This window comes from Tamandua tetradactyla, chromosome 3, assembly GCF_023851605.1.
Source record: "Tamandua tetradactyla isolate mTamTet1 chromosome 3, mTamTet1.pri, whole genome shotgun sequence".
Lineage (NCBI taxonomy): Eukaryota > Metazoa > Chordata > Mammalia > Pilosa > Myrmecophagidae > Tamandua > Tamandua tetradactyla.
In genome coordinates, this window is record NC_135329.1 from 7,273,296 (window position 1) to 7,295,281 (window position 21,986).

At 35.4% G+C, this 21,986-nt stretch overlaps 1 protein-coding gene across 10 annotated transcripts in view; it reads left to right on the plus strand.

Annotated features, from left to right (window-relative positions):
* Positions 1-21,986, plus strand: part of LOC143676936 (protein FAM228B-like) — a 60,663-nt gene that overhangs the window by 5,593 nt on the left and 33,084 nt on the right. For 9 of the 10 annotated variants that reach the window (XM_077152244.1, XM_077152249.1, XM_077152243.1 and 6 more), the window contains 5 exons: positions 8,026-8,094; positions 9,236-9,427; positions 10,299-10,379; positions 14,505-14,592; positions 14,704-14,860. In XM_077152244.1, the coding sequence (XP_077008359.1) occupies positions 8,026-8,094; positions 9,236-9,427; positions 10,299-10,379; positions 14,505-14,592; positions 14,704-14,860 (587 nt within the window). The remainder of the gene's footprint in view (positions 1-8,025; positions 8,095-9,235; positions 9,428-10,298; positions 10,380-14,504; positions 14,593-14,703; positions 14,861-21,986) is intronic. The other variant, XM_077152247.1, reaches the window with a different exon arrangement.

The following is a 21,986-nucleotide window of genomic DNA, read 5'->3' on the forward strand; positions in this document are numbered from 1 at the left end:
ACTAGCATTTCAATCTAAATTCATTTTAACATCTGTTCCCCCATTATTCATTTTTGTTCCATATGTTTTACTCATCTATTGATAAGGTAGATAAAAGGAGCATCAGACACAAGGTTTTCAAAATCATAGTCACATTATGAAAGCTATATCATTATACAATCATCATCAAGAAACAGGGCTACTGGAACAAAGCTTTACATTTTCAGGCAGTTCCCTCCAGCCTCTCCATTATATCTTGTCTAACAAGGTGATATCTATTTAATGCGTAAGAATAACCTCCAGGATAACCTCTCGGCTCTGTTTGAAATCTCTCAGCCATTGCCACACCCCTGGGAATCATGTCCCACGTAGACGGGGAGGGCAGTGAGTTTGCTTGTTGTGTTGGCTGGAGAGAGAAGCCACATCTGAGCAACAAAGAGGTTCTCTTGGGGGTGACTCTTAGGCCTAATTTTAAGTAGGCTTGACCTGTCCTTTGTGGGGTTAAGTTTCATATGAACAGGCCCCAAGATTGGGGGCTCAGCCTACAGCTTTGGTTTTCTGCACTGCTTGTAAGCATATCAAGAATTCAACTTGGGGAAGTTGAATTTTCCCCCTTTCTCACCATTCCCCAAAGAGGACTTTACAAATACTTTTTTATTCACTGTTCAAATCACTCTGGGATTTATCGGGGCATCTCTCTGGACAAACCAACAAAATCTCATGTCCTACTCAAGGCTCCATGTACTTACGGTGTTCAGTTAAGCTGTCTATATAAGTTATATTAGGAAATGCACTAGTCAAAATATAGATTTTGTACAATTGATTTTTATGTTGGTCTCGTATCTTTTAACCTTGCTAAATTCACTCATAAATGCTAGTAGCATTTTTGAAGATTTCATGGGATTTTCCAAGTAGATTTCAAATTGTTTGCAAATAAAGTTAGTTTTACCTTTTTCTTTATAATCTGGATGCTTTTTATTTCTTTTTCTTGCATTAGTGCACTTCTAGTACCTTCAGTATGATGTTAAGTAGAAATGTGGGAATAAATATACTTAAGTTGTTCCTAATCTAAGAAGGAAAGCAGTTAGTCTTTTACTGATAAGTATAGTGTTAGCTGCAGGTTTTTATTTTGGAGATGCCATTTATCAGGTTGAGGATAAATTTTTAGTTTGCTAATAATTTTTGTTTTCTTATTAGGAATAGATGTTCTGTTTTCTCAAATGCTTTTCTGCAACTATTAGGAAAACTGTATGGGTGTACTTTTTCTGTTCTGTTGATTTGGTAAATTACATTTGATGTGCTTACTAATGTTAAACCAACCTTGCATTCCTCATTTCTGGGCAAACTCCATTGCCAAAATTGTGTTTAGAACTTTTGGATATATGTTTGTAAAAGATGATCTAAAGTTTTAGTGTTAGGGTAATGCTGGTCTCATAAAATAAGTTGGGAAGTGGCCTCTCCTTTACAAATTTAGAGGAGAGATTGTACAATATTTATATTCTTTCTCTCTTAAATTTTTAGTAGCACTTATCACTGAAGCTGTCTGGGCCTGGAGTTTACTTTGTGGGAAGGTTTTTTTTTTTTTGACAGTTTTATTCACACTCCATTCAATCCATCCAATGTATAATCACAGAGCTGTGCATTCATCACTATAGTCAATTTGAGAACATTTTCATTGCTCCCAAAATAAATATCCAATACCCCTTATATCCCCCTATTACTGACACCTAGCATTGGCATGTTACCTTTGTTAAAACTGATGTAAGATTATTATAATATTACTGTTCACTATAGTCCATAGTTCGTTTGCATTAGTTGTATTTTTTCCATATACCATTCTATGAGTAACATCTCGTAATAGTGATGTGCAGTTGTTCTAGTTCATAGAAGAGCATTCTAATATTTGTACTATTAATCACAGTCAGCATCCCCAACAGGATCCACTGTGTTATACGATCCCATGTTTTATCCTCTAGCCTTCCTGCTAGGAAATCACATCCATAATTCAGCGCTGCTAATTACACTCACAATAATGTGCTACCATCACTTCTGTTTCCAAACATTCACAATCAGCCTTATTAAAAATTCTGCACAAATTAAGCATCAGTCTCCATTCTCTACCCTCATTCTATCTTCTTGTAAGCTATATTCTAGATTTCAACTCCATGAATTTTCTCATTAAAATTAGTTCATGTTGGGGCGGGCCGCGGTGGCTCAGCGGGCAAGAGTGCTTGCCTGCCGTGCCGGAGGACCCCGGTTCGATTCCCGGCCCCAGCCCATGTAAAAAACAAACAAACAAACAAAATATAATAAAACAAGAAAATGTTTAAAAATGTTTCCCTTTCTTCCTCCCTTCCTTCCTTCCATCCTTCCTTCCTTCTCTGTCTTTCCTTCCCTTCCTCCCTCTCTCTTAAAAAAAAAAAAAAAAAAAAAAAAATTAGTTCATGTTAATGATACTTACAATATTTATTCTTTTGAGTCTGGTTTGTTTCACTCATCATAGTGTCTTCGAGCTTCTTCCATGTTGTCGCATGCATCAGGACTTCATTCCTTCTTATAGTTGCATAATATTCCATTACACATACATACATATATATATATATGTATATATATATATATATACACCACATTTTGTTTATCCATTCATTGGTTGTTGGGCACTTAGATTGCGTCCATCTTTTGACAATTGTGAAAAATGCCATGATCAGTGTGCGAATCTCTATTTGTGTCCCTGCTTTCAGTTCTTCTTGGCATAAACCTAGTAGTGGGATTGCTGGGTCACATGGCAATTCTATACTTAGCTTTCCAAGGGATCGCCAAACTGTTTTCCACAGGGGCAACACTAGTCTACATTCTGGTAGGAAGATTTTTAATAAAAATCCAACTTATTAATATAATAGATGTAGTGCTATTCAATTTATTTATCTTCTCTAGTGGTCTTTGTTATTTAGGGTTTTCAAGGAATTTATTCATTCCATCTAGATTTTTGCAGTTATGGCATAAGGTTGTTAATAATATTTTCTTATTATCCTTTTAATATTTATAGAATCTGAGTTGATGCCAGCTCTCTCATTCCTGATGCTGGTATTTTTTTGCCTTGTGTGTTTTTTTCCTATGGCTAAAGGTTTATCAATTTTACTGATCTTCCCAAAGAGTGAACATTTGATTTCATTTATTGTTTTTTCCTTTTCTAGTTTATTAAATTATTACTTTCTTTCTTCTGCTTATAAGGTCTCATTTGTTTTTCCTTTTCCACTTTCTTAAACTGGCAGCTGAAGTCATTGAGACCTAAAATGGGTGTTTAGTATTATACATTTCCTTTAGTGCTTTAGTGCTTTAATCACACCCCACAGATTTTGATTTGTTGTTTTTTTTCATTTTCATTAAATTCTAAATACTTCCTAATTCTGTTATTTCTTCTTTGACCTGTTAGTTATTTAGAAATGTATTATTTCATTTACAAATATTTGGTAATATTCTTCGTATTCTTTCTTTTTGATTTCTAATTAAATTCCGCTTTGGTCAGGAAACAAACTTTATTGACTAGAATTCTTTAAAGTTTTATGGCCCAGAACATGATCCATCTTGATAAATTTCCATGCTCACAAGAATGTGTATTCTGCTGTTGTTGGGTCGAGTGTTATTTAAGTCTTCTATATCTTTATATAGATTTTCTATGTATTTATTTTTGTTGAGGGAGAGGTGTTGGAATTGCTGACTTTTGAGCTTTTCTTCTGTAATGTCTAATCTGCTGTTAAGCCTATCCCATGTATCTTTCATCTCAGACCTTGCGATTTTAATTCCTAGAGGTTGTATTTAGGTCTCTTTTATATCTTCCCAGTCTCAATACATCTACTCTCACCTCTAGCTTCCTGAACCTATGAAATAGGTATGATAACTATTTTAAGGTCCACATCTACTAATTGTATCATCTGTGTTATTTCTGGGGAAAGTTTGATTGATTTTCTCCTCATTATTGGTCAAACTTTTCCTGCTTCTTTGCATGCCTGGCAAATTTTGTTTGGCTGTCAGACGTTGTGAATTTTACCTTGTTGAGTACTGTATTTCCTATAAATATTCTTGAGTTTTGTTCTGGGATACCATTAACTTACTTGGACAGAGTCTGATCCTTTCAGGTCTTGGCTCTAGCCTTTGTTAGGCAGGACCATAGCAGCATCTAGTGTAGGACCAGTTTTGCTCTACAACTAATACTAAACCCCTTCAAGGTACTCTACTTTATGACTTGGGAACCATGGGATTATTTCACTTTGGTCAATGTTGAAAGGAACAACTGCTGGGCCAGTTTGATTTCTGTGGAATATATTCCTTAATTCTTTCAAGCATTTCTTTACCCAGTATTTCTAATGATAGTTTTCCTACATGCATTTGCCATTTAACATTCAGCTAAAAACTCAAGGGAGACCCTCTGGAAATCCGACCTTTGAAGATCCTCAGTGTTTTTTCTCTGTGCAGCTCTGCCCCTTTGGTACTCTGCCCTATGAACTCCAGCAGCCCTGGCCTCCCCAGACTCCCATGACTTCTCCATGGTTCAGGGAAACAGCTGGGCTCCACCTGCATCCCTCTTCTCTATGCCTCGGTCTAGAAATTCTCTCCGGGCAGAAAGGGCCAGCATAGGGCTCAACATTTTTGAGTTCTGTTTCTCAGGGGCCACTGTCTTTTATTGCCTGGTAGTCAATGTCTCAGAAACTGCTGTGGCATTTTATTTTATCCTTTTCTTTCAGTTGTGTCAGTCAGTGGGTAAATCTTCCCTGTTATTCTAGCTTGTCTGAAAGTGGAAATACTCTTCCTAATTTCTTCAGTTTTCTGCTCCATTCTTTTATTCCACATTTCTGGGACTCTAATTACCTTTCATCTCCTATCTCCTGTTAAGGCCATTGAATTGTGTTTGTTAGTTTTCTAAATTTAAGAGCTGTATTTTCCATTTGGTCCTTTTTTATAGTTTCTATTCTTCTGTTGAAATTTCTTATCCATCCATTTTGAGCATATTTTCCTTTAAATTCTTGAGCATAGTTATAATAGCTGCCTTAAAAATCCTTGTCAACTAATTTCAACATATGGGTCATTATACAGTTGATCTCCATTGATTGTCTTTCTTTTAAGTATAGGTCGCATTTGCTTGTTTGTTTGTTTTTTCCTAGTAATTCTAGATCATATTTTGGACACTATGAGTGATACATTGTGGAGGATCTGGTTTCTGTTATGGTCCTCTAAAGAATACAGGGCTTTATTTTAGCAGACAGTTAACATGACTGAACTGATACTCCAAACTTTGTTTCTCCTGCAGTTAACAGACGAAATCTCTGTTTAGTGTTTTTAGATTTAGTTGGGCTGCTGGAGTCTTCCTTGTGTATGCAGTTTAAGGGCCAGCCTGAGTTCATTTACAGAATTTGTGGCCCGAGCTCTATGGCTGACTCCTTTCAGGTATTTCCCTTTCACCTTCTAGCTCCCATCATTGCCCCGAATTCTGCCTTTTAATTCCTGAACCAATAAGATTCCGTGTTTCTCTTAACCCCACAAAGGATAGGTCAAGCCTACTTAAAATTAGGCTTAAGAGTCGCCCCCAAGAGAACCTCTTTTGTTGCTCAGATGTGGCCTCTCTCTCCAGCCAACACAATAAGCAAACTCACCACCCTCCCCCTGTCTACATGAGACATGACTCCCAGGGGTGTGGACCTTCCTAGCAACGTGGGACAGAAATCCTGGAATGAGCTGAGATTCAGCATCAAGGGATTGAGAAAACCCCTAGAATGAGCTAAGACTCAGCATCAGGGGATTGAGAAAATCTTCTTGACCAAAAGGGGGAAGAGCCAAATGAGACAAAATAAAGTGTCAATGACTGACAGATTCCAAACAGAGTGGAGAGGTTATCCTGGAGGTTACTCTTACGCATTAAATAGATATCACCTTGTTAGTCAAGATGTAGTGGAGAAGCTGTAGGGAACTGCCTGAAAATGTAGAGCTGTGTTCCAGTAGCCATGTTTCTTGAAGATGATTGTATAATGATATAGCTTTCACAGTGTGACTGTGTGATTGTGAAAACTTTGTGTCTGATGCTCCTTTTATCTACCTTATCAGCAGACAAGTAAATCATATGGAATAAAGATAAATAATAGGGGGAACAAATGTTAAAATAAATTTAGATTGGAATGTTGGTGGTCGGTGAGGGGAAGGGGTGGGGCATATGGTATGTATGAATTTTTTTCTGTTTTCTTCTTATTTCTTTTTCTGAATTGATGCAAATGTTCCAAGAAATGATCATGATGATGAATATGCAACTATGTGATGATACTGTGAATTACTCGTTATATGTGTAGAACGGAATGATCAAAAGTGAGAATGCTTGCGTTTGTTTGGTGTTTTTTGGGATTTAAAAACATTTTTAAAATTTAAAAATAAATTCTATGTTTCTATCTGAGATTGTCATACCTTTTGGCTCTTACTCTGACCTGCTTTTGGGCAAAAGCCCGTAGAACTCATTCAGTACTGCTCCCTTCTTCCAAGTGTTAACTGCTCTCCAGTTTCTTCCTGCTTTTGGTCATTCTCCAGTATCCTCAGATTCTTGTTTTTTATATTGTTGTCTACAGTGTTAGCTCATTATCCAACTTGGTTGAGAACAACAGACTTTCTCAAAACAAAATAGCAGTTCTGTTTTCTCTGAGGCAGAAAGAACAAAGAAAATGGATTTGGAGTTAGACACATTTCAGTTTAAATCCTGGATCAGCTCAGGATTTTGCTGGTGTCTAATTTTCCCTTAACCCCTCTGAGCATTAATTTCCTCTTGTGTTTTGGTGAAGGATAGGACTTAGATTGTGAGATTTTATTCTTCTGTTAAGGAAATAAGAATAGTGGGACTCTAGATGACTGCTTTCATTGAAGTTACTTGAGAATGTTTTATTTTTGCAAAATTATCAGAGGATTTTAGAAATAACTCTTGCTAGAAATCAATCTCTCATATTTCCTGGCAGTGATTTAATTGTACAAGATTTGTTATGAAAATGGCAAAAATATTGTTAGGAACCATTCCTTGTAGATTATGTTGCTTTAAAATCTGAAAATGTGATGTGTGTATGTGTGTGTGTGTGTGTGTGTGTGTGTGTGTGTGTGTGTGTGTATACATATACGTATTTATTTGATAGATGCAGAATCTTCACTAATGACCAAATGAATTTATTCCAACTATAAGTATGTCTCTACTATCTGAAAAAAATTGTTTCAGTCTGTCAGGTAATTTATCAATTGCCATGGAAAAATTAATTAAATGAATATAAGAGGACTTTAAGAGCAAGTTTCTGTTTATTACAATAAGAGATTTCTTTCATTTTGTGAAGACCAATTCACTTGTCTGATTATTATTTTACATTTCCTGTATATCTGTAAGTTTATTGATGAAACATGTCATATTTCCTTGGTTTATTTTATCCACAGACTGTGTATTTTTGCTTATGTTTAAATAATTTTCAAGTACAAAACCGGTAGGTGAATTTGTGCATTCATTATGGAGGAACAAAAAGAAGATAGGAGAGGAAAAAGAAGCTATTTTAAAATATTTTACCCTAGTGAGATTTCTTCTAGATCTAGAGCTTGTCTTAAGTGGCACTAAGCTTATTGTGAGGCCATTGACATATTCTTAGCTAGTCCTGCAGGAATCAAGGCTGAAGATCAGTCTTTCTTATGCAGCTGAAAAGCCTCAAGTGGAAGTCTTGTATTTTTTTTAACCCCTAAAGGTAAGGATGTGAGGAAAGATGAGTTTAAACAACTGTATGATTCTGGGGAAGTCATTTACCATTCTAGGACTCAAAATGTCTGTGATCTGAGTTATTTATTACCTTAGAACGAGTTATATGAGAGAGCAGAAAGATTCAAATACTCTTAAAAGACACTTGGTGGTATGATTTGAGGTACAAAAATTGAATTTATACTGATCTTTTTAGTGACATGTATATAGTATAAAATATGAGTCCAGCTAGTACTAATAATTTATGTTTTTCAAGATTTGATTTTCAAAGTTTAATTTTGTCATTTTAGGCATTAGCTAATGAAGATATTGATGCAGCTATTCAATCAATCTTATATAGAGAAAATTATGTAATTAAGGTAAGAATTGGTTATAGTATGTCTTAAAAATTAAATTTTATGATTTTTACAGTTTAGATGTAGTGCATCCTCATTGTAAAAAATTGGAAAACACAGAAAACAGAATGAAGAAAAGCTACTCATTACCACCTGGGATTAACCTTAAGAGATCTCTGAGATTGCTTTAATAGCCTTCCTCTTTCCTGATACTTCCCAGACACCTTATAAGACTTTTCCCATATTCACTTGCTCTTTCATCTTCATGGGGTTTCTCCAGAACCACCATGAATGAGCTAATCTTTAAGAGCTGTAATTAGAGCATACTCAGGCATATGTAGGTAGGAACAAGGCTTTAGCTGTGACAGAATGGGCTCAATTAGACAAGAATGTCCATATGAAGCACACCAGACACTGGACTGGATAACCTGTTCAATGTTTGTAAGAATTTTCTTTAGAAGTCTTTTTATAGGAAAGGAACTCTTCATTGGAAATGGTTGAAGTGTGCTATGACTTGAAATTAGAGAGGGACATGGACTAGAGAAACTTCAGTTTCATTGTTTCAGTTTTTTTTCATGTTATTGATCCTAGCGATCACTTGGCTTCATTTGCTGTCTGAATGGCAGATGAGAAGTTTGGTTGAGAATGAATTAACTTGCCACCTAATCAGGCATCTTCTTTGCAGGCCACTTGCCATATTGACTAGGCTGTATTACTCTTCTGCCCTGTTATGATCTCCTCCCTCCCCCCTTCATAGAATGATCTTCCTCATTCTCTAGGACCCCTTATCTTCTTGGGTAACTCTTCATTCCTTGTGGCCCAGCCCAAATGTCTCCCACTTTGGAAATCTTTTAAGACTCTAGAAAATAGTGAATTGTTTTCTTTTCTATATGTTGGGTTATTATACACCTGAATGTCTTGCTATATTGTCCCTCCTCCCATTTATTTTGTTTTGTAGCCTGTCTCCCCAGGGAGAACAAGTCTCAGTTATCTGTATATTCCTTATTTCCAAGATAAAACAGGAATTAGTTGTGTCATACATTGCGATTGGTTTAATGAATGATATTATGAGTTATTCTTATGAGTATAAACAAAGCTTAAACTTTAGAAAATTTTAGAACAAGAAAGTTTTTGTACATTTATCTTTTCTATCACCGTTTACTAGGAACTAGATAAGTATTTACAACATCATGAATTCTTAAATACAAGAAGAAAAGAGATATTACATAAAAGATGGGTTGACCGTGTGGCAGATCCTCTTCAGAAGAAAGTTTTAGAACAAGTTTCTTCATATAAGAAAATTAAAAAAAGGAGACAAGAGGAATTGGATGGTTTTTTGAAACATGTAAATAAAAAGGTACTAAGAGAACATTTGATACTTTTACTGTTGTTTTTAAAACTATGGGTGTATTTGTTCATTTATAATCATCCAGTCTGCCTCTCCTCTCTCTCTCTGTCTGTATGTGTAATCTATACTCTGTTATAGCATATGCTATTCTTAAATCCAGGGCACGTAGAAGGGAAGAGGAGAAAGATTAGGCCAGGATTTAAATGTGTACATTAGAACCATTTTTCCTTTGTCTTTTCCATGCAATTATTAATTGTATTTACCAATTAAAAAATTCTGGACTCTAAGTTCAGGACTCTTTTTCTCTGGAATTCAGTTATTTGCAAATCTGTAAAATGTTATCCTGATAATTTAAGAAGATCAGATGTTTGACTAGTAAGCATTTAAAAACAAATTCCCAAATCTTTGTGTTCCAAGATTCTGTATTAAAATTTTTCAAATTTTAAGTAGATTCCTTCCATCACTGTAACATTTATTGCTTGAATAACTTAATTTCAAATTCTCACTCTTCCTCTTTGAATTCATCAATGCCACTTTGAAGCTTAAGAATAGAACTTTTGGGCCGCGGTGGCTCAGCGGGCAAAGTGCTTGCCTGCCATGCCGGAGGACCTCGGTTCGATTCCCGGCCCCAGCCCATGTAAAAAACAAACAAACAAACAAAATACAATAAAACAAGAAAATGTTTAAAGATGTTTCCCTTTCTTCCTCCCTTCCTTCCTTCCATCCTTCCTTCCTTCTCTCTGTCTTTCCTTCCCTTCCTCCCTCTCAAAAAAAAAAAAAAAAGAATAGAACTTTTTGTGTTTACCTTTCGAATCTTAGAGTGCTCAAAACTAATTGTGTACGTCTTGTTCTCACGTGTTGTTTTATTTCCTGTCAATAGGGAAATGCATTTATAGAGCACTATGATCCAAAAGAGTATGATCCTTTTTATATGCGCAAAGTGGATCCCAATTTTTTGAAGGTAAGGTAGCTCTCTTATTTTAACTTTGGTGTGATGTATTTGTTTTGAGCAGCCTTAATGTAAGAGCAGTCCTGTGATGACGCCCTAAGTATGCTATAACATCTTAAGGACAGTTTCCTATCTTACATCTTAGAAGGAACAGAAAGGCCAAAGTCAAAAGTTAATTAAATCTCTATACAATTTGAAAATATTGTATAATAATTGGGCAATAACTAATGCTTGGAAATTTCACAGACTTTTCAATTTGTTACACAAGTAATACATTTTTATGATAAATGAAAAAATCAATTTGTTGATAAAGGAAATTTTAAAATCCGTTCTAATTCCACTGTCCAGAATTAACTCATTAACATTTGTTTTGTATATCCTTCTAAACTTTCTTTATGTAGATATACGTAAACATTTTAATTTTACAGGAATGAGATTGTAGCATTCATTTAGCTTTATAATCTGCTTCTCTTTTCTCAACAGTTTGCGGTTTGCTTATTTCTATGTCAATAAATACAAATATATAATTTTTTAATCATTTTATGATATTCTATTATTAATAGCAGCGACCTTGTATTGAGGACTTAATTGGATGTTAGGACTATTTTTTTTCCAATTAGTTTCAATTTTACTGCTAGCAGGTGAGGCAATTTACAGATGAGGCAAATGAGTACAGATATAGTTATTGTACAAGGTCACACCACTGTAAATAGCAGAGCATAGACATGTTTCTAATCATATTTGGTATCTTGTTATGCCATCATTTATTTGACAGATTCCCTAGTTAGGACATCTAGAATTTTTTTTTTTTTTTTTTTTTTACCAATTGCTGTTATAGGATGCATGGGTGGTTCAGTAGTAGAATGCTCGCCTTCCATGGGGGAGATGTGGGTTCGATTCCGGGACCATGCACCCCCCTATACCCCCCAAAAAAAAACATTGCAGCCAATTGCTATTATAAATAATATTAGGATAAACACCTTATAGCTCTATATATCTTAATTTTTTTCTTTAGGTAAGTTGCTTGTAGAATTTCTTTAGGGTGTGCATGATTTTTGTTTATATTGCTGAATTGCAGTTAGATTTATAAATTTACATTCCCATTAGAGTCCATTTTTCAATGCTTTTGATAGAAATAGATATTATTAAACAAAAGGAAACAAAAAAAACTTACCTGTGTCATAAACATTTTAAACTGCTGTCATTTGCATAGGAATTCTAGGTCCTATTTTTTTTGGCATGTGTGTGTGTGTATTATTCTGTTTTTATATGTGAGATTTAAACTGATTCTTATAGACACTAAATAGTAACACAGCTAGTAAGAGGAAGAATTGAAATCAGATAGTTTTTATGCCAAAATTGCATTCTGTTCTTTTACCAGATCATCTTTCTCAATGAGGTAATTCTTAAGGTACTTTGAGCACATTTAGGTTATAGCAGTAGTTCTGAAAGTGAGGTACATGAACACTTGAGATCCCTAAAACCTTTCTAGATGGTCTATTAGGCCAAAACTATTTTCATAATAATGATGTTTTATTTGCCTTTTTCATTGTATTGACATTTGCACTGAATGGTGCAAAACAAAAAAGATGCATAAAACTGCTGATATCTTAGAACAACTTAAATCAGTGTCACCAAATTGTACTAGTTGTCAATATATTCTTCACTGTCATGCACTTTCAGTAAAAAGAAAATACAATTTTACTTAATGTCCCTGATAAAGCAGTAAAAATTAATTTTATTAAATATAGCTCATTGAGACATTTCTGTTTTATTACTCTGTGTGATGAAATAGGAAGGATGCAAAGAGCACTTCTGCTGCAAAATGAAATACAGTGTGATTGCTTGAGTTATATATATTATTTTCATGAACTATCAGTTTTATTGGAAAGAATGACTTACAAACTATGGTTTTTAAGTCGTGAGGATTTGGCAGGCATTTTCTTGAAATTGAATGAAGTAACCCTATTACTTTAAGGAAAACAACTGACAATATATTTGTTAGTGATAAAATGTGAGCTTACAAGCAAAAAGTTCAAATTTTGGAACAATTTGCCATGAGTGTGATACCATCCCAATACTTTCAAAGACTTTACTGGTGAGATTGGTAATAATATTAATGAATGTGATTTCTTTGATATTATATAATGAAAGTTTAGAAGATTTCACATAATTCAGTGATTCAGTTTTTTCCAAATGACCAACTCATGATGTTACAAAATCATGCATGGGTAAAATATCCATTCAAATTGCAAAATAGACAAATGGATTTTAATATAGCAGGACATAAAAAATTCATTGATAAGTTTTCAGATTCCACATCATAACTAACATTTAAGAAACGACCTTTATCAAGTTTGGTATGGTGCCAAAGGAGAATATCCACAATTATCAGAAAAAGACTGTTGAAACCTTCCTTCCTCTTCCAACTATAGTCCTCTGTATGGATTTTCTTTATATACTTCAACTCAAACAATACATCTGAGCAGATTGTATGCAGAAGCAGATGTGGAAATCCATATCTATTAAACAGGACATTAAAGAGATTTAGCACAAATGTAAAATAAATGCCACTCTTCTCATTAACATTTTTGTTTTGGAAATAGTTATTGTATTAGTTAGGGTTCTCTAGAGAAACAGAATCAACAGAAAATATTCATAAATATAAAATTTATAAAAGTGTCTCATGCAACCATGGGAATGTGGAGTCCAAAATCTGTAGGGCAGGCTGTGAAGCTGACGATTCGAATGGATGGTCTGAATGAACTCCACAGGAGAGGCTCGCCAGCCAAAGCAGGAAGAGAGCCTGTCTCTTCTGAATCCTCCTTAGAAGGCTTCCAGTGATTAGATTAAGCATCACTCATTAGAGAAGACACTCCCCTTGGCTGATTACAAATGGAATCAGTTGTGGACGTAGCTGATGTGATCATGATTTAATTCTATGAAATGTCCTCATAGCAAAAGATAGGGAGCACTTGCCCAACCAGACAAACAAGTAACCCCACCTGGCCAAGTTGACACATGAACCTGACCATGACAGTTATTTTTCATAAAAGTTATGTTAAATATAATAGGTTTATCATTGTTATTTAAAAATAAGTAAACAATTAAAAATTTTCCTTTTTAATTTCTATATATTAAATATTGATAGATCTAACTCATATGTACAAAAACTCTTTGGAGTTAATAATAATATTAACAACAACAATAATAAAAAGTTATAAAATAATAAAGTTTGAGAGCCTCCATTCAAGTTTCTGGGGTTTACAAATGCTTGTCAGTAAAGGTAAGAGACTCTCAGAAGGACTTATAATTGCTGCAAAACTTTTAAATTGTTCTTTGCTTTCTCCTCAATTTAAATTTAAAATTTGATTGGCTATTCATTACCAATAGGTCACCTGCAAATGTCTGAAAATGATAGTACTGTTTTCATCCCTTTTTATATGTTCAAGTTTTCTTAATATAAGTAGTACTCTTCATAGCTTCTGTAAAATAGAAATTCTAGATAGTTGTGTTGTGTTTTATAATTAACACAGAAAAACAAGCCTGATTATTATTAGAAAGATACACTGGTGGCCTTTTTAGCTTACGGTAGAATTTCACTGATTAGGCTAGGCCATGAAAGTGACTGTCTGAATGCTGTTTTCTTATGTCAAAATGTCATTTTGATATTCATAACATTGACTATTAAAATAGATTTAGGGCTTCTATATCTTGGCTCACAGATTATCTAAGTTTTGAGTGGTTCAATTTTGCATAATTGTTAATTATGTTAGAGAGTAATTGTTAATTATGTTAGAGAGTAATGTGAATATATGCTTATTTTTTTTTTTGTATATGGTGAAGGAATTTTTAAATTTATCCTGACAACAAAAGAATCCATTGAAGACTGAACTCACACTTTGAAGTAAGAACCTTCCTTGCCATTTTAACTGGAAGGCCTGTTAAGAGAAATATTGGAGAGCTCTCATCTCTTTGTAATGTGTTAAATATATATAGTGTTTAGCCTGTTGTTAGTATAGATCAGTAGTCTGGACCTTTATGGCATAAGAGCCATAGGTGGAGGTTTCAGAGAGACTGAAAAAATTTAATACTCAGATCTGCAGCTTAGTCCTCAAAGAAGTTTTTCTTTTGTAGGTTACTATCCCACCATTTCATGATCCTTTGAAAAAGGCACAATATGACACAGATGAAGACAAAAGAACTCTTCTTCAGTGTGAGACTGGTACTTACTTCTTGCTAATTATTATAAGATTTCAAAGCCCAGGAGTAACTGGAATTGCATTGAAGGATGCTAATTTGAAGGATGCTAATTAGGTTACTGTTCTTCCTGCAGGCAAAATATATACAATGAAAGAATTCAAAGAGGTTGAAAAGGCCAAACTGCATTCCAGATTTCCAAGCTTATCTAACTCAAGGCACTTTATGACTCCAAATGAGTGGCTTAAATTGCCTACATGTTACATAGAAAGTGAATTTTGTAAAAGGAGCAGGTAATAGTTAATATTTCTTCTTGAGACAGTGATGTAAATTTTGTGTTTTGTTATGATTTCTTTTTCCAGTGAAAAGTCTACTGTAATTCCTATCTTTGTTCCTCTGTATGTAATGTTTCTTTTTTCCTTGATACTCTCAAGGTATTTTCTTTAGCTTTGGTTTTGAATGGCTAGACTATGATATGTCTAGGGCTTTTATTTGTTTTCCTCCCCCGCCCCCAGCCCCCATTATCCTACTTAGAATTCTCTGAAATTCTTGGATCAGTGGTTTGATGTTTTTCATCATTCTTGGGAAATTCTAGACCATTATCACTTCAGATATTTCTTTTGCTTTATTCTTTTAGCCTACCTTATAAGACTCCAATTATATGTATGTTAGACTATTTAATGTTGTCCAACAGTTCTATAGCTCTTGGACACTCTGTTCTGGTTTCGTTTTTTCATTTTTTCTCTATTTGGTGTTTCACTTGGATAATTTCAACTGACCTATCTCTAAGTTCATTGAATCTTTCCTCTGCGTCCCACCTATTGAGTCAATCAGAGGAATTCTTCATCTCTGACATCATGACTTCTCTTTCTAATATTTCCATTTAATTTTTCCTTATAGTCTTCATTTCTCCTGAGATTCTCCATCTTTTCATGGATGTTGCTTTTTTCCACTCAATTCCTTAATATATTAATCATAGTGATTTTAAATTCCCAATCTGATAGGTCTAGTATCAGTGTCAATCATTCCTGAGTCTGATTCCACTGATTTTTAAAAATCTCTTGACAATGGGTTATTTTCTGTTACTTATTCACGTCTTATAATTTTTTATTGAATTCTAGACATTGAATGTAGAAGAACAGCATAGACTGAGGTAAATATTATTTATCTGACAATGGACATGCCTCTTCTGTCAAGCATTAATCTAGTTGAGTTGGTTTAGGTACAGTTATTGATATTGTTATCTTCAGTGCACCACAGGCTTCAAATTCCTCTTGCAGTAGGCTGCTGTTAACCTTGTGCTTTGGGTAGAGGGTAGGGTCTGGAGGGTTTTTCTCAGATGTTCCTGCTTCCCACTCAGTTTTCAACTATCACTGCATGCCTGCATCCCTAAGGTGGAAGGGGGTTCTCTCCACACTTTTGTCTCTCCCCCAGAAGAAGTTGTATATTCATTATCATGATCATTTCTTAGAACATTTGCAGCAATTCAGAAAAAGAAATAAAAATAAAACAAAAAAATTCATACATACCAGACCCCTTACTCCTCCCTTTCATTGATCACTAGCATTTCAATCTACTAAATTTATTTTAACATTTGTTCCCCCTATTATTTATTTATTTTTAATTCATATGTTTTACTCGTCTGTTGGTAAGGTAGATAAAAGGAGCATCAGACACAAGGTTTTCAAAATCACACAGTCACATTGCAAAAGCTCTATCATTATACAATCATCTTCAAGAAACATGGCTACTGGAACACAGCTCTACATTTTCAGGCAGTTCCCTCCAGCCTCTCCATTACACCTTAACTAAACAGGTGATATCTATTTAATGCGTAAGAATAACCTCCACGATAACCTCTCAACTTTGTTTTGAATCTCTCATCCATTGACACTTTATGTTGTCTCATTTTGCTCTTCCCCCTTTTGTTTGAGAAGGTTTTCTCAACCCCTTGATGCTGAGTCCAGCCTATTCTAGGATTATCTGTCCCACGTTGCCAGGAAGGTCCACACCCCTGGGAGTCATGTCTCATGTAGAGAGGGGGAGGGCAGTAAGTTTGCTTATCATGTTGGCTGAGAGAGAGAGGCCACATCTGAGCAACAAAAGAGGTTCTCTTGGGGATGACTCTTAAGCCTAATTTTAAGTAGGCTTAGCCTATCCTTCGCAGGGCTAAGTTTCATATGAACAAACCCCAAGATTGGGGGCTCAGCCTGTTACTTTGGTTGTCCCCACTGCTTATGAGAATATCAAGAATTCTCCACCTGGGGAAGTTGAATTTTGCCCCCTTTCTCACCATTCCCCCAAGGGGACTTTGCAAATACATTTTTATTCACTGTTCAAATCACTCTGGGTTTTATTGGAGCATCACTCTGGACAGACCTACAAACTCTCATGAGGAGTAGGGCTTTCTTAATGTTCCTTTTCCTTATCTCTTTGGCAGCCAAACTCTTACTTTGTATCTGTGATTGGTCTTGGACAGTAGTTTTCTGCCCCTTTTCCAATGGTGGGAGAACTCTGCTTGGTATAGCTATAGGATTCTATACCCAGTGCAGTTTCTTGCCTTTACCCCTGAGGTGGAGGGATTTTGCTTCTCTCTCTCTCACAGCAGAAATGGATCTTCACCTTTGTCCTGAGTGTGATAGGATTTTTCATTCTTCCTCCAGAGGCAACAGAACTTTGCTTGTGTCCTAGAGTTCGCTTTCCTTTCTCTGGTTAGCTTATGGCTTTTTCTCTGTAGAAGAGAAGGGTCCAAGGAAGCAGGTAAGGCTTTGTATGTTTTTACCTGAAACTACCGATCTTTTCCTGCGAAACTACCGATCTTTTCCTGCACATCTTTGCCACAGATGGAACCTCTCTCTGGTCATCTTCTCTGCATCCAATCTTTTTTTCATTAGCACCTGGTGTAAGAAAATCTGTTGATTTTCCCCACTGACTCTCAATGGTTTACCTTCTTGTACTTAATGAATTTTATTTGTGAGCTAATTGTATAATCTTATATTTAAGTATCCTATTGATCTACATTGATGAAACTTTCATACAAGAGATAATTTGTTTCTGCTTCAGCTTCTGCTGCTAGCAGGGAGTCCATTGACATGGAGCCACTTCAGCTCCTTTCAAAGGTCTAGGCTCAGTGCAGCAGTACCAGATTTAGCTTCCCTACCTCTTAGGTAGCACAGGGCTTTGTTTCCTGTTAACTCTGCTGTTGGCATCTGCTCTGAGGATTACTTCACCTGTCCCTCCACTAAGGACCCAGCCTCCACACCTCTTGCCTCAGCTTCCTTTGTGTGTGTGTTTGGAGGTGAGAGTAGTTCTTAGAGACCTTCCCTCCTTTTGTGAGACTAGTGATGGCTCAAAAAGAATATTCTATCAGGGTTCTATTTGTTTGGAGTGAGTGGGCTCCCTCAGATTTCAAACTGGCATATAAAGTGATGGTTTGCAAAGACTTTCCAAGGTATATACAGACATAGATAGTTTTGAGGGACTCAGTATCCAAACATTTTGAAGTCCATTTGTACTCTTCTAAAATTTTATCTGCCTATCTGCATTCACATTACTTCTTCTCCCACTTTTTAAAAGAAAGGCATACCTTTCAACCTGTATGTAAAAAACTCTAGTGCTAAATAAAAGGGTAAATAAGAATATTGACTCCAGAGAGACTTCCTTTAATGATTAAGCAAGGAAATTTAATCCACAGGTTTTCTTGTATTTCTCTGACACATCTCTAACACTATTTCTGTATCATGTCTGTCTTTCTTTCTGTCTATCTGTCTATCCACCATTTATTTAAGGGCTTGGATTTAGAATCTACTTGGCTTGTGTTGGGTAGCACTGAATTCAGAATAGTTGGAGGCATATAGATAGTGATGCTTCTTTTAAATATAACTGGAGTGTTTTGTGTTATACCAAAATTTCAAAATATGTTGGCTATAACCATGGGATAAAAATATGTGATTGCTTTCAGATTTGGTATATTTTATTCAATAGGTCATTTAAAAGGATATTTTATCAAGTAATATAATAAAATTTTCATTCCTAGTAAGACCACTATTAATTTTATTTTATCCTAATGAATATTTGATGTTTTAAAAATCATCAGTTAATAAGAAAAAAACTTAGATAAGCATGATGAAAGATTTTAGGTATCAACTTTAAAATATGTAGGAGTATGTGGTTTTTCAAAATTCTTTTAAGAAGTATATAAACCAAATAACTTGAAGATCACTGCTTCAGAGCCCCAGTATTATATCTATTTTATAAATACATTTCACTGTATTATATTTATTATATATTTATATTTTACATTTGTTATATTTATTATAATTTTTGCTTGCATATATATTTCTCTACATGTACTATAAACTCCTTGAGGATAGCGATGAGTGGCATAAAGTGTTTCATGAACTAATGAAATAGTCATTAGATATGGTGAGTGGGGACACAGGGAGTCAGAGAAGACCCTGACCTTTAAATGGAAGTCACTGGGAAGACAGAAGGGCCATTACCAGAAGAGGACATGGGAGGAACAGATTCTGGAAAGCAGTTAGATGAGTTCAGATTGTTCATATTGAGCTTAGTATACTGGTAGTACTTTCAGATTGTTGGAAAAGTGAGACTACAGCTCAAGAGAGAAGATTTGGGGGCTGATGAAATAAACTGAAGAATTATTCACTTTGGAAGTGACAGGCCCTTAAGAATGGATTACATAGATTAAAGGAAGAATATTGGGAAAAGGAAATAAAAGGATGAGAACCAAAGGTTGTACTATTAAATTTAGAAGATACTAAGTATGGAAAATCAGGAGGAAGAAAAGAGACAGAAGCAGCAGTTAGTGAAAGAGGAGGGAAAACAGAAGATTTGCCGCAGATGTCAGGAGAGGAAAGACATGATCAGGCACCATGCCAGGTGCTTCAGAGTGTAGAGTACAGAGAAGAAGCCACTGAGCTGAGTAAGGCCGTTACTGTCCATCCTTTCAGTTTGCCTTCTTAGATAATGCCCTTCTCCTCTAAGTTCTCATTTTCCTCGGGTTACTATTTACTCTCAGTCTCAAAGTTCTACCCAAGGATAGCCCAACCTAAATTAAATTCCTAAAGACAAATGAAAAATTACATTAGCCCTTCACAGCTGTATCAATATGGGAAACCTTGTCCTTTCTACAAAAATGCCAATATGCGTTATATGCTAATCTAGATGCCTGCCATACCCATTTATTTTCTTTTACTCAAAACATATTTCAAAATCCCATTCTGTAGGAGAATGCACTCTGATTAAGGCAGGATCAGATTGATCCTTTGCATTAATTTCTTTATTTCATCTGCATGCTGGGTGTGCTGAATATGTTAGGATGTTGGGTATGAATGTGTTAGTTAGGATGCTGGGTGTACTGAATGTGTTAGTTAGGATGCTGGGTGTACTGAATGTGCTAGTTAGGATGCTGGGTGTACTGAATGTATTAGTTAGGATGCTGGGTGTACTGAATATGTGAATTTTTTTAAATTTTATTTTAACATTTGTTCCCCCTATTATTTATTTTTATTCCATATGTTCTACTCATCTGTTGACAAGGTACATAAAAGGAGCATCAGACAAGGTTTTCACAATCACACAGTCACATTGTGAAAGCTATATCATTATTCAATCATCATCAAGAAACATGGCTACTGGACCACAACTCTACATTTTCAGGCAATTCCCTCCAGCCTCTCCATTACATCTTGGTTAACAAGGTGATATCTACTTAATGCGTAAGAATAACCTCCAGGATAACCTCTCGACTCTGTTTGGAATCTCTCAGCCATTGACACTTAGTCTCATTTCACTCTTCCCCCTTTTGGTCGAGAAGGTTTTCTCAATCCCTTGATGCTGGGTTTCAGCTCATTCTAGAGTTTTTCTCAATCCCTTGATGTTGAATCTCAGCTCATTCTGGGATTTCTGTCCCATGTTGCCAGGAAGATCCACACCTCTGGGAATCATGTCCCACGTAGAAAGGGGGAGGGTGGTGAGTTTGCTTGCTGTGTTGGCTGGAGAGAGAGGCCACGTCTGAGCAACAAAAGAGGTTCTCTTGGGGGTGACCCTTAGGCCTAATTTTAAGTAGGCTTGACCTATCCCATGTGAGGCTAAGTTTCATATGAACAAACCCCAAGACTGGGGGCTCAGCCTATAGCTTTGGTTGCCCACACTGCTTGTGAGAATATCAAGAATTCAACTTGGGGAAGTTGAGTTTTCCCTCATTCTCACCATTCCCTAAAGGGGACTTTGCATATACTTTTACGCTCACTGATCAAATCACTCTGGGATTCATTGGGGCATCTAGCTGGACAAACCAATAAAATCTCATGTCTTACCCAAGGTTCCATGTACTTATGTTATTCAACCAAGCTATCTACATAAGTTATATTAGGAAATGCACTAGTCAAAATATAAATCTTGTACCAAATAAACATTTTTTGCTTTAGTCTCACACATAAGTTGAAATTTTAAAATATTAATTACCATCTATTTTCAGCACCCTGCAGTAATGACATTTCTTTGTTCTTCCTCATGCAAAAACATTTTTAAAGTTTGTACATTTAGTCACTGTCATTATACACTCTAGACAATCCTAGATTATACCATCTCAATCTTTGTTGTCTATCTTTCTTTCTGATTTCATTTGTGGCCCCAGCCCTCCTCCCTCTATCATTCTCACATTCAGCTTCATTCAGTTTTTTAACATAATTGTATTACAGTTAGGTAATATTGTGCTGTCCATTTCTGAATTTTTATATTCAGTCCTGTTGCACAATCTGTATCCCTTCAGCTCCAATTACCCAATATCTTACCCTATTTCTATCTCCTGATGGTCTCTGTTACCAAGGAAATATTCCAAGTTTATTCACTAATGTCAGTTCATATCAGTGAGACCATACAGTATTTGTCCTTTTGTTTCTGGCTAATCACACTCAGCATAAAGTCCTTAAGGTCCATTCATGTAGTTACATGCTTCATAACTTTATTCTGTCTTACAGCTGCATAATATTCCATCTTATGTAAATGACAAGTTTGTTTAGCCAACCATCTATTGATGGACATTTTGGCTGCTTCCATCTCTTGGTAATTGTAAATAATGCTGCTATAAACATTGGTGTGTAAATGTCCATTTGTGTCCTTGCCCTTATGTCCTTTGAGTAGAGATAGCATATAGATGGGTCCTGTTTTTTAATCCATTCTGCCAGAGTATGCCTTTTTTTTTTTCTTATGCATTATACAGATATCACTTTTTTATTATTAATTAAAGAAAAAAAGAAATTAACGCAACATTTAGAAATCATTCCATTCTACATATGCAATCAGTAATTCTTAACATCATCACATAGATGCATGATCATCATTTCTTAGTACATTTGCATCGATTTAGGAAAAGAACTAGCAAAACAACAGAAA